At 41.7% G+C, this 13,132-nt stretch overlaps 1 protein-coding gene across 3 annotated transcripts; it reads right to left on the bottom strand.

The window, feature by feature from the left end:
• Positions 1-982: 982 nt before the first annotated feature.
• FGFR1OP2 (FGFR1 oncogene partner 2) lies at positions 983-13,024 on the bottom strand. Of its 3 annotated transcripts, XM_028747041.2 has the most exons (7): positions 12,736-13,016; positions 11,630-11,721; positions 9,586-9,722; positions 7,905-8,022; positions 5,922-6,064; positions 4,280-4,393; positions 983-3,749 (listed from the first exon to the last, which is right to left on the bottom strand). In XM_028747041.2, exons 3-7 carry the CDS (start codon positions 9,718-9,720, stop codon positions 3,615-3,617), a joined length of 645 nt encoding a protein of 214 aa, XP_028602874.1. In that variant the 5' UTR covers positions 9,721-9,722; positions 11,630-11,721; positions 12,736-13,016; the 3' UTR covers positions 983-3,614. The 3 variants fall into 3 exon arrangements, with proteins under 3 accessions (XP_028602874.1, XP_028602875.1, XP_028602872.1); XM_028747042.2 differs by lacking the exon at positions 11,630-11,721 and having other exon boundaries at positions 983-3,746; positions 12,736-13,024; XM_028747039.2 differs by lacking the exon at positions 11,630-11,721 and having other exon boundaries at positions 12,736-13,010.
• Between the last annotated feature and the right edge of the window lie 108 nt (positions 13,025-13,132).

Raw genomic sequence — 13,132 nt, 5'->3', positions numbered from 1 at the left:
AAATGGTAAAAACAACCCAACCCATGACCCCCCCCCCAACATACAATCCATTACAATATGCAAACTGGGATTTCATATAAATGCTACAAGGTGTGTGCTAGTGAGTAACATGCTAGCAACATCTCATAAAGTGCTATGTAACAATATCAGTGCCATAATTGCATACTGATTGTACCGCACACCCCTTCTTCCATCATACCTACCCACTCAACCCCTCTCATTCTCCTGCCTCTCACCCAGGTTCATCTGAACCTGCTGACCTCAGCCCCCTAGTCTATCTCGGTGCAAACTTCATGGTCGTTGGAAATCAAGATGAGTGGCACTCCTGTCCTGTGACTCTTCTGAGGGGTAACCCAAAGGGATTAAGTCCATTTGGCAGTGCCAGTGGTGGTGGCCTAACACTTGTGGCAGGGCTTGTTTTTGTGGGCAGCCACCAAGTTCTGATGGAGTTTTCCCATAGCTGTGTCCATTCAGCAATTGGCCATCTGCACTTTATACAACCAGCTCCAGGCCACAGCAGGCTTAGTGAGTATCTGGGGTGGGGTGGGGGGTGTTATGGTAAACAGGGCTGTGGTCTCTGCATGCCTTTTCTAGCTGCTTTCTTGACAATGGAATACTGCAACTGGTGCCACCACTGGAAAAAAAAGGTCCTCCTCAACCTGATGGGCCTCTTAAAGCAGTGGTTTCCAACCAGTGTGCCGTGGTACCCTGGGGTGCCTTGAACAGTGGTCAGGAGGGCCATGGCAACACTAGTCTCTGTCCCTCTTTCCGCCTCTGATGCCCTCTCTCATTTCTGCCTCCCAAAGGCTTGCACAGCTGTTCGTTGCAGCAGCTCTGGCTATAAGCTCCCCAGACGAATGGTGCCTCTGGAGCTGGCCAGGGGGTGCTGGTTGCTAGGAGCTGGGGCAGCTGTACCAGAACAGACATTTCATGTTGGTATTTGACAAAACTTGAATGGCTGAAACAGCTACCTGACCCAAAATACTGGCAAAAATAAGTTTACTGTACAGGATGCATTTCAAGGTCATTACAAGCATCTGCCTTACAAAAATAAGGATATAAGGAAAACTCACGCCACATTCCGAGAAAGCTATGCTGCTTTGGGCATGCAAAAGAATAATACTCAAGACAACCAGAGATCTGAACTAGACAATCACAATAATTTACAGTTACAAATCATTAGTCAAACCTCTTTTTCCGTACAGAATTACTGGTGAGTTTACTACTACATCCATTCCACAAGCTTGAAGATGACTGCATTTTAGTTAGCATTTTACACTCCAAATATAATGAAAATAAGTTTTTGTTAAACTATTTACATAAATATTTTATAATTTACAGAGAGGATTAAGTAGAGCTTCTAGAAATTCCACTCTTGTCCACCTGGAAGAAAAAAATGTATACAAAAGGTTTGTGCTTAGGCTAATAATTTATTTGACAAACAATTTGTTTGAGAAAGTCAGATTATAAAATTTCTAAGCGCAAATTATAAACAAGTTCCTTTCCATTGCAGTAATAATAAATTATGTTCATTTGTCAATTATTTTAATGTTGCTTTAGTGCCTACCACAATTAACCGCATACACCAGAGCAGACTAAACAGATTGAGATAAAGGACAAAATGTTTTAAATAAAGTTGAAATAGAAGTCACATATTTTGACCAGTTTGTATTTTCAAAAGCTATGTTTTTAGCATCAAAAAAATCCAGCCCTATGCCTACATATGTCATTGCAAATGTTTAGGATTAAACAGATATTCCAACTGGCTTCTATTTGGGCTGATAGTGCAGGTGAAGTAGTTTTATTAGATGAGTGTGCACTGTACCATTTGTGAATGCAATCTAAACAAAATATTGTATTATGAATAAAGCGTAGCTACTACTTTGCTTTTAAATTGAGGCCAAGTTAAGTACCGCTTTTCTACATGTTTCTAAATTGTCCAGATTTATCTCTAGATTTCCTCAAGGATGTATCTCATGCTGCTTCTGAAGTTTTGCCTCCGTAAACTGTTCACTTTAAAATTTCCTTTGTCTAGCACATGACTACTAGAATAGCATACCTCTCATACACAGGAACATTCTGCAAAGTACTTAAGAAATAACTGCAGCCCATCATGCTGCTTGAAGAATGGGATTTCATATCAAATATTTGTTTCTGGTTGACAAATGGTCAAAGTTGAGTATATCAGAGCAAATTAATCTTACTGACACATAGAAATAATGTTCCAGGTGCTTCAAAAAAATATTACTGAAACTTCAACTTATTTTAGTAGACGAGCGGCTTCTATATTTAGGCTTGGATCCCAAAGTGTGTCATGCACAACTGGAAACCCCAGGGGAACGGGAACCCATTCTCTGGCCACCCTCGGCTGCAGCCCTGCACACACCATTCTGAAAACTCTTCAGAAGTGACTTCCCAGAGGGTATAGCGAGCTGTAGTGGGAAACCCAGAGTGCAAACACATTAACACCATAGACAGCTCCTGAATCCAAGCCTCAGTGTTTAATTTATAGTGGAAGAAAATGAAGTGCTTCACATTAAATAGCTGAGCAAAATTATTATTGATCTAGAAAAATATTATGAAAAATTATGTACTTTCTACATTTCTTTGAAAAACGAATATAGTATAGAGACCACAAGATAGTGGATTTAGAATCTCAAATTCGTTAGATTACTTCCTTGTCTACAAGTAGGTGTGGGGCTTGCTAGGTTTGATTTATTTACAGCTGAAGAGCAAGCCTTGTATTTTTAAACCCATTATTTGGTGAAGTGAAATAGAACTATTTCCCTGGACTCCCAACATTTCTTTCCACTGTAAGGAGCCACTACCAATTATTTGAAAGGCAATTAATGTTAGAAGTGCACTGGATGTGCAACAATACTGTAACTATTAGCTACAGATTGATCTTAGACCTCAGACTTCATTCTATTTAGATTACCAATGAGTACAGGTATTAACAATTGTTGCAATCTTTTCTACAAGCAAGAAAAACCCAACTTTCTCCCTTCCTCACTAGAGATTACAATATTTTACAAAAGAATTGTACCTAAAAAAAAAGACAATGCATTAATTTATTTGGTACCTTGTTTTTTATTTTTCTTAAATACAACCCATTTGTAAAATGTCACATGACCTGAAGCAGATAGAGACTAAAGGTGTAAGACAATCAGTACTGTTCAAAACAACTAATTTTCTTCAAGTTCAGTCCATGAATGGAATAAGTATGTGGGTAGATGATGTTGTGAATGTGCCCAAGAGAGCAGGAACTTCTGTTTTTATGTATATTTCTAAGCACCCTATAGGAGTAGTTTGAACCTTCTAAATACATGTGTGTAGTTTTGCAGCTCTTCCGGGTGGTGCTGTTTTCAAAACTTTAACTGATGTTAGCCAGTTTCCTTCAGAAATTATGTTTCCGGTAATCAATATTGGGCAGTAATGACAATTTTAAATAAATCTGAATGTACTGTACATGGTATAAAAAGTATCAAATTGTCATCTACTTCAGAATGCATTAACTTGTCAAGGCTGCATTGGGAAACGGCCGCTTGACAAGATAAACCCTGATACTTTATGATCTTATGTGCAGTTGGCCATACAAAATTTCCATAGGATCTTCAACTCTTCCTCAGGCTCAAGTCGCTGTTTGTTACTAATGCTGACAGAGATGTACTTTCTGATGCGTCATCTTTGAGATTCAGGAATGATTCTCTAGTTATTTGCAGGATCTCTCTCAGTCCTTTGTTTTCCTGCTGTAAGCAAGGACACAATGCTTTTAAATGTAGCATAGTAAAGCATGAAATAATATTTGAACAGAGAAGACATTATGGAGGGAATGTATTAAATTATTTCAAGCACTTAAAAGGAAAAAATTTGGAAAACACACATAAAGTCCAAGTCCTATGTTGTCTCAAGAAAACGCTTTAAGGAACTAGGTTTCCCATGAGGCTACACAATAAATTCTTTCCCAGAATATGCAGCAGCAAAAGCCATTACTTGGGCCACTGCAATGAAAGCCAGCCCCTAGGATCTAGATGCCAAATGGTGTTTTTTACACAATAAAGTAAGTCTGTTTACCACATAAGGTACGACTACCAAATGCAATAAAAAATGCATTTTAAGGTAAATTGTGTAAAATGTTTGCCTCGTGCTAAGTGACCAATTTCATTCAAAATGGAAAATGATTCCGAAAAGGAATTCTTCTGTCATTTACTAATGATCTGAATTCATCAGTTTAGAAGTACCACTTATTTTTTCAATTTCCATAGAATTGAATATTTACCTCAAGCTGAAAAATGCGTTCCTGTTCTTTGCAACCCTGCTGTTCATCAATTTCAATGGCCTTTCGCATGACTGCTGCCATTTCTGTGATTTGGTCCACATGTTCTTGTAGCTCCTAAACCAAAAGAATAAAAGTAAAAACCACTAGTAACATTTCAAATTTAAAATGCCAACTGAGTTGTAAAGAATAAAAGTTTATAAAATGCATAAGATTTTTTTATTTCAATATTTTATTATAAGTCTTTCCAACACAATAAACCACAGGTAGTCTTTGGTAATATTACTATTCCAAAGAATTTCTTCCCATTCTTCATATCCAGCAGGGTTTTTTTTAGAGCAATGGTTCCCAACTGGTTTTTTGGCCATGCCCCACCTAAGCATCTCTAAAATCCTGATGCCCTCCCATGACATAGAATTCTTATTATTCAAAAAGTGAACTCCTATTCATGTGGAGGAAGCCTAACAGGCCATTAACTTGGTCTAACTCATTCTCGAATTGCCCCCCCATAAAAATCAAATTGCCCCCCCCCCTGGGGCATGTGTCCCACATTAGGAACCATGGTTTTAGAGCCACCTTCAGGAGAACAGACATTATGAACAACTGCCTTCTCCATGATGGTACACTATACTTCTATGTGCAAGGGTCTTGGGGTATCAATGACATAGTGTTCAAACAGGAGTTGCATTCCGTTTTTTGAGCAATTAAAGCACCTCATCTCACTTTGCAATGAACATGTAGCACATCAATTCAGGAGGAACATTAAATAAGTCATTCAAAAGGTGATTGGAAACTAAGGAAACAAATCTGTTAAATTAGCTTCAGTAAGCAAGTACGTAGGCTAACAGCACTCTATTGGGTTATCAGCCCTGAGAAAAACAACCCAGTTCTTTGGGCAGTGTATTCTATCTAATACACTGGCCTTTAGACAAACTGAAAAGTTTCCATTTAGCTCTTTGGAGAGTTAGCATTCCATTGACTACTTCAGGTTATTTTGTAGTCTTCAATATGTCTTCAGTATGCCACCAAACCTACTCACGGTATGCAGTTAAACTTGTTTAGATGTGTACAGGTCTGGAATCCTGGCTAGTGAAATCAGGGGTTACAAGCAAAAGTAGTTGATGGAAAAAGAATTAAGTACTACTCCTGCTATCACCTACAGTGGTGCCTCGCAAGATGAAATTAATCCGTTCCGCGAGTCTCTTCGTCTTGTGGTTTTTTCGTCTTGCGAAGCACGGCTATTAACGGCTTAGCGGCTATTAACGGCTTAGCGGCTATTAACGGCTTAGCGGCTTTAAGATAAAGGAAACAAACTCGCATGACGTTTCGTCTTGCGAAGCAAGCCCATAGGGAAATTCGTCTTGCGGAACGACTCAAAAAACAGAAAACCCTTTCGTCTAGCGAGTTTTTCGTCTTGCGAGGCATTCGTCTTGCGGGGCACCACTGTACTACTTTGCAAATCTTTTTTCCCCAATGCCAATGTGCAGTAGAAGAGGGTGAAGATCTGGAAATGAGTCTTGGCCATGCAACTCTAGTCTTAGAGTAAAAAAGTAAAGTCTGAAGTTAAAACTACTGAAGGTGCATAAATCAGAAGGTAAAACATTAGTACTGCAAAAGGCTTAGAGAATTTTAAAAGGCATACTACCTTAGAGTGCTGCTCCTTTAACTTCATTATTATACCTGGATCATCCTTTTTACTGGCCATGAGCAGCCTAAACATCTGCTCTCTGTATTTGCTCATTATTAGCTCCAAGGCAGATTGGTGTTCTTCAAGAGAAGTACGTAATTCTGTTGAAATAAGTTCAATACATTTCACTTGTGCACAGGAAACTATCTAAACATAGCAGGTGCTTCTGCTTGTGTTGTATCCAACTGAATTATACTCAGAGTAGCCCCATGGAAATGAATTGCCCAACGTTAGTAACGTCCATTCATTTCAGTGGGTTTGCTCTGAGCAGGCTAATGTTGTATACAAACAATCCACTATATTGCTCAGACTGGTTACACTACTGGAGAACTACCCATTTCATTATAGTTGCCATAGTATTAATTAATTGGGGGGTGGATATATGAAACTAACCCAAATTTCTGATACTATGAATTGATAGTGTCTAGCACTACAACAAACAGATAAGCAAATGTGTGTTGGTACACCATTAATGTAAGTGGCAACATGTTTAATCAAACCAAACAACTACCTACAGGCAACTCTTACATAGGGGTTATGTTCCAGGGCTAGAGTGTAAAGCCAAAATTGCATATAGTGAAAGCCAGGCATGCCCAAAGTCCATTTTGGGGGTCTAAACTGGCCCCTGTGGCAGTTTATTTCCTGTGGTAAAACCCTAAAAAAAAGCTCAACTTCAATCCTAAAACAAGGTTAACAATTTTGGTGGGTCCTTTGGTTGGCCCTGACTTCATCAAATCTGGCCCTCTTTGGAAAACATTTGGACACCATTGGTGAAAGCACATTGGGTTCAATGGAGGGTGGGATTGCCAGTTATTTTTCCCCCAGACGTCGGCCTCCTGTCCCTTTCTCCATCCCCCAAGCGCGTAAAGCTGAATGTGCACAGGTTAAATGCATGCAAGTTGCAAGTTACCTGTAGAAGATTTGCTAATTACTCCCCTTTTAAATTTTCTGTATTCAGATAATTTCTTTAGCAACAGTAGACCACCTGTTCAATCATTCCATAACAATCACCCCTAGTTCCTAAAACCCAGATGTGGAAGCAGTTTCTGTTCAATCTGATAAGAGTTACACCAATACTGTCACACAGAAAAAAATAAAGTATTCTATTAGTAGGTCTAGTTGTTAACATTAATGCATTATAAGCATATGTCCATGAACTTTTTCCCATCCAATCTGTATAAGTGTCTGACCCCGTCAGGATGGAAGGGTTACAAATAAATCATCATCATCTTTTATCTTGGGAAATGTAAAGGTAAAGGTACCCCTGCCCGTACGGGCCAGTCTTGACAGACTCTAGGGTTGTGCGCTCATCTCACTCTAGAGGCCGGGAGCCGGTGCCGTCCGCAGACACTTCCGGGTCACGTGGCCAGCGTGACGAAGCTGCTCTGGCGAGCCAGAGCAGCACACAGAAACGCTGTTTACCTTCCCGCTAGTAAGCGGTCCCTATTTATCTACTTGCACCCGGGGGTGCTTTCGAACTGCTAGGTTGGCAGGCGATGGGACCGAGCAACAGGAGCGCACCCCGCTGTGGGGATTCGAACCGCCGACCATGCGATCGGCAAGTCCTAGGCGCTGAGGTTTTACCCACACTGCCACCCGCGTGTATCTTGGGTACTGAGCATTTTTACTACTAGTCTCTAGCTATCCAAGCATCTGCAGAATCTTGACACATTTCCTTAGAGCTTTCAGTCCAATCAGGCGCCCATCCCATCTATCTTCAAAGCAGCATCCACCTATTGCTTCAGACCTTTTAATGGATTAACAGTGTATATGCACCTCAGATGTAGTAACAGTAACAGTAACAGTGGTAGTAAACAAATGATTAGTTTCAATGAAATGTTTTAAAGTTAATGAACAATCTTTGGGATTCAGTTACTGGAACTTACATTATAAACTATGTAAATGGTGCAGAATCTCCTTCTAGAGTGAATGCTTACTCACCTTTATTTTCTTGCTGTAGTTCCCTGATCTGCCTGTTTTCCTGCTGGATTCCCAGTACCAGTGAAGAGCGGGGCCTATGTCTTGCTACTTCATTAAGTTCTTGAATTTCTTCTTGGTACTGAAAGTAGGCAAATTTTTCATAATTGGCATGCTGTACTGCATAATATTGTGGTATTTCCATAATTGTACTCTGAAGTATCCTTTCACCAAACCCTCCCCCTTATCTTATGGGGGAAAGGGTTGTTAAATCAGTGTCTGCAGCTGTATGCTGCCTACACTCTGTTCAGTCAGCTTCACAGCGAAACTTGCGCCACTTGTTCTCCAGTCTTTGTCCAGCCTGCTTTATAGTCTAGAGCCTCTCAGAGTATCAAGGAGCTGCTTGAGCTCCAAAACACTGGAGTGGACACTCAGGAATGATTGTGTCAACCACCCATTCTTCTTGCCATTCCATAGCACAGCGTTTCTCAAACTTGGGTCATCCCTGACCACTGGCCCTGCTAGCTAGGGATGATGGAATTTGTAGTAAAACAACAGCTGGAGACTCAAGTTTGAGAAACACTGCCATAGCAAGACCAGGGCTTCAACAAGATCATCACCTTTCTCTACTAGAAAAATCCCCCAGAGCATTCAGAAATGCATCAGGTTCCATCAGTCTCTGAGGGTTGGCCATCAGAATGGGCCCACCACCCTTATGTTACAGTACATGTATGAACTGTTATTTTCAGCTGGCTGGCATACTTACCTATGGGTGTGGCAGGGGTGTTGAATGGAAATGAAACACATACAAAAATGCCTGTGACTATTAGATTATAACTTTAATATATGCAAAAGAAGCACAGTATATATGTTTCTCTCAGCAAAAATACCTTCCAAAGAGCTCACTTGGTTCTTTCATGAATGTGGTTTAGGTAGCAGGTTGCACTGCTACTGTTAGAAAGGTCTTTGCAGATAACAGCTTATTGATTGTTTCTATGCCCATGTTGTGCTGTAGATTGTTATTCTCTTTTTATACTGCTGTTTTAATTCTAGGTTTAATACTATTAAGCCATTTATGAGCCTCCATGGATGGAAAGGCAAGGCATAAATATAGTTTAATTTTAAAAAGTTAAATAAAGGACAAGAATACTAATGGAAAGCAACAGTAGAGTGTTGAGATGCAAGTCCTAGCAGGTAAAAGAGTCAATTGAAGCTTTAAAAAAGAGTGGCTAGGGAAACCCAGCCAGATGGGTGGGGTATAAATAAATTATAATTATTATTAAAATATGTGTTAGAGATATATTTTTTTTTGCAGAAAAATGAGTTTAAAAGTCCAAGTGCCTGCCAAAAATTTAATATATTTACAATATGATTGATACAAGGAAAATCTGATCAAAGTTGAAAAACATAATGCAAAAGAATCCCTAGGCTTCAATTGTGGATGCATAAGATTTTGCAAGACTATACAACACTACATTACTTAAACTGGTCTCAAATTTATATGCAAAAAGCTGAAGGTCCTCTCTCTCTCTCTCGCACACACAACACACAATATACAGATTACATCAACTAATTCAAACGCCTTATTAAACATTTAACTGACTGTGTAATTCATTTTACTCCCTAGGCCACTGCAAATAATCTTAAATGGTCATATTTAAACAGTCTATTTCCAAATAGGAACAATTAACAAGAGACCACACACCTGCTTCATTGCTTCCACTCGTTTGTTGAGTGCCGTAGTTTGTTCAATCAGAGCTTCCGCTGCATTATCATGTTCTCTCAGTCGCTCCACTAGTGCTTTTGCATCAGCTAGGGCCTTCTCAATTGTGCAACTCATTTCTATAATAAATGATTGGACAAAGTGTTTGTTGCGTAATGTAAACACAATGTCATTACTTGCAAGATGTGTGGCGTGTGTGTTCCCATATTCTGAAACATTAAAATATAATTATCATCTTACTCCCCAACCAGAGGAACCATTTTAATATGTACTCTAGTGTTAGAAACTGAGATAGAAAAGCTATTCGCCACATGGCTCCTGGAACCTGGGTTATGGGCGCAAAAACAGAATGACTAGTCATATTTTTTTCCAATGCAACAGCACTTTCTATTTATTTTTTCATAATTTGGTTCTTTTTGCAGTTTGTGGTATCTGGAAAGTTGTAACTAGCCATAGCAAAACAGGTCATACAGACAGCACAGTGGGACTTAAGTTTAGGCATGTATAGGACAGAGTGGCTGGGGAAACCCAGCCAGATGGGCAGCGTATAAATAGTAAAATTATTATTAGTATTATTATAGTAACACCCAGTGAACTTCTTGGCTGAGTGGGGATTTGAATCTGGGTCTCCCAGGTCCTAGACCTACAAATACTCTAACCACTACACCACACTGACTCTCACAGGAGTAAACCTTTTTTCTTTCAGTTTGCAAAGTCGCAGCTTCTGTGATAGGTGGAACTGCCAGTGAGGGACATTGTCTCACTTTGTCATGCCCACATAACAGGATTATTTTCAAAGTTCTAATGTTTTTATTTCTATAAAGGAAAGCACTTCCCTGTAAATGGTACAGGAGCACTCATGCAATTCTTTAAAAAAGTAGGGGGATACTCCACCATTTAAAGATCACTGGTTTCTTTGAAGATTTGCCCCCACCCCAGATTAATAATAATACAGTGGTGCCCCGCAAGACGAATGCCTCGCAAGACGGAAAACCCGCTAGACGAAAGGGTTTTCCGTCGCGGAGGCGCTTCGCAAGACGAAGTTCCCAATGGGCTTGCTTCGCAAGACGAAAACGTCTTGCGAGTCTCGCCATTCCCCCCCCCCGCTTTCCCCCCCTTTTTCAAAGCGGCTAAGCTGTTAATAGTCTTTTAACAGCTTAGCCGCTAAGCCGCTAATAGCGCTAAATCGCTAATAGTGCTAATCCGCTTAGCCGGCAATGGGGTTGCTTCGCAAGACGAAAAAACCGCTAGAAGAAAAGAATCGCGGAACGGATTCTTTTCGTCTTGCGAGGCACCACTGTAATAATAATGATGATGTTATTTATATCCCGCCCTCCCCAGCCGAAGCCGGGCTCAGAGCGGCTAACAACAATAAAAGTAACACAACATTCTAAAATCAATTCATTTTAAAATCAATTCAAAATCAAATTCATGGCAACCATTGGGCTAGAGTTCTGTGAGGATTACCAAAGGAGGGGGTCAGACTGTGCCTTGGCCAAAGGCCTGGTGGAACAGCTCTGTCTTGCAGGCCCTGCAGAAAGATTACCATTGTAGCTATAGTGTATCAACCACATGAATGTGCAGTGGCGGACTGGCCAGGGTGTCAGCTTGCCTGATGCCAAGTGCCCCCCCCCACTAAAGCATAAGACAATCTGTCAAAAATGTTAATGATGATGGAGGAAATTCCCCTTCAGCTCGGCGCCTTGTGCTGGGAAACCACCTATATCACCCTAAATCTGGTGCTGTTTCACACATTTCTCAAAACTTATATCCTGCTCGTCTACTAACAGTACCCATAATGACACACAATATAATCATAAAATGATGCTGTATAATGAATAAAATATACAGATACAGATACCAACCAATTTCTAAAAGCATTAATATAAACGCTTAAAAACAAAAACTACAGCAATGAGAGTAAAAGAATTTGCACATTAGAATGGGCAGGATTAAAACTAGGTGTTACATTTTGAATTTAAGAACTTTGCTAGTGTAAAGTGTCCTGTTATGTAAATTACATTACCAAAAGATGTGTCAGAGGAAGTGTACAATCAAAGACAGGATGTTGACTTCTTCATGTTGACTTCTTATTTGTATGGTGGCTTGAAATACTACCTAGGCAGGAATGGATTGTGACTGTCAGTGAATTTCTAATGTGTTTTTCCAGTGTTAGCATTTATGATATGGGGGTGGGGGTGGTTTACAATGTTAGTGAAACCTTAGAGCAGAGATGGGGAAAGCAATTTAAATCGGCTATTAAATGTTTTGATTTGTTTTTTTTTAATTTGCTGTGTTAGTTTATACTTTTTGTTATTATAATAGTATTTATTTTAAATGGTACTTTGTGTTTCTTTCTACTTTATTAGGTGCCCTGGAAACCTTAAACTGTGTCAAAGTTGTGGGATCTAAATCATGCGAAGTAAGTACATTACAGTCAGCCCTGCAGCTATCAGTGCAGGGACTGTGATGGGCACAAAACCGAAGTTCCTTATCTTTTAATGCATGTTTTGTTGTGGTTTTTTTTTTTTTTTACATTTAAGCACACACTCAACAACAAAAAAGTTGTGGAGGAGCACATACACACATGCCAGTAATCCACATCCTCCAGCAGTTCTCTAGCAGGGGCAGATGCAAGCAGGCACCTGCCCCACCACGACCTGAACCAAGGGCTTCAAGTTACTGTTGTCACAAAGTTCATTTCCTTCCTTGGAAGAGCTGGATGACAGCAGAAAGGACTCCCACGAAAGGTGGCGGTGGACTCTCCTTCCCTGGAGGTTTTTAAGCAGAGGCTGGGTGGCCACCTGTCCCTTATGCTTTCGCTGAGTTTCCCGCATGGCTGGGGGTTGGACTAGATGACCCTCGGGGGTCCCTTCCAACTCTGGGATGCTATCCTGTGGCAACAGCTCGTCAGGCCCACACAGGAGAGCTCCTGCTGCCCTATCTCTCCTTGCTCTGCGGTCCCGGCTTCTCCACCTGTCGCAAAAGAGCCGTCGAGGTTGGAGGCTCCGCCACGAGGGTCTCAAAGGGGCGAGAGAAGCGCGGAACCTGCGCGCCCGCGCGCCTCCCCACGAGCCAATCGCGAGGCGGCGTCCCTTCTCCCCCCCCCCACGAACCCCCCCCCCCGCTCACCGATGGTTCCACCTCATTCCTCGCCGGGCGGCGCCCGGAGCTGGGGCGGGGGGGATGTGGCGAGGCCCCCGCAGCCCGCCTTGGCCTCTCGTCCGCCGCGGCGCTTCCTCAGACGGCGACGGCTGGAGGGAGCGGAGGACGCGGAGGCGGCGCAGACCCGCCGACAGGCCCCATGAGGGGGCCGTGAGGTAGGTGGGGAAGAGCGAGCCCGTCGCCGGCGGAAGGATGGACCCGAGTGTCACTCAAAAGCGGCTCTCGCGAGACTTCGCGGCTCCCGTCGCCGAAGGCCGCTCGCTCTTTGGGCGAGAAGAGCGGCGAGCTCACCCAGCATCACCTCCCGGGGGCGGGGCCGAAGGGCAGCGCCAATGCAGTATCGCGGGACTTCCCTGAGGGGGAG

This window comes from Podarcis muralis, chromosome 10, assembly GCF_964188315.1.
Source record: "Podarcis muralis chromosome 10, rPodMur119.hap1.1, whole genome shotgun sequence".
Classification (NCBI taxonomy): domain Eukaryota; kingdom Metazoa; phylum Chordata; class Lepidosauria; order Squamata; family Lacertidae; genus Podarcis; species Podarcis muralis.
The sequence above is the reverse complement of the archived record's forward strand: the minus strand, read 5'-3'. Positions and strand labels throughout refer to the sequence as shown.

Coding starts and splice junctions, on each gene's coding strand:
- FGFR1OP2 (XM_028747041.2), bottom strand. CDS start 9,720: ATGAGTTGCACAATTGAGAAGGCCCTAGCTGATGCAAAAGCACTAGTG. Junction 6,065..7,904: donor ACTACAGCAAGAAAATAAAG/GTGAGTAAGCAT, acceptor TTATTTCAACAG/AATTACGTACTTCTCTTGAA. Junction 3,750..4,279: donor AACGCATTTTTCAGCTTGAG/GTAAATATTCAA, acceptor CCTTGCTTACAG/CAGGAAAACAAAGGACTGAG.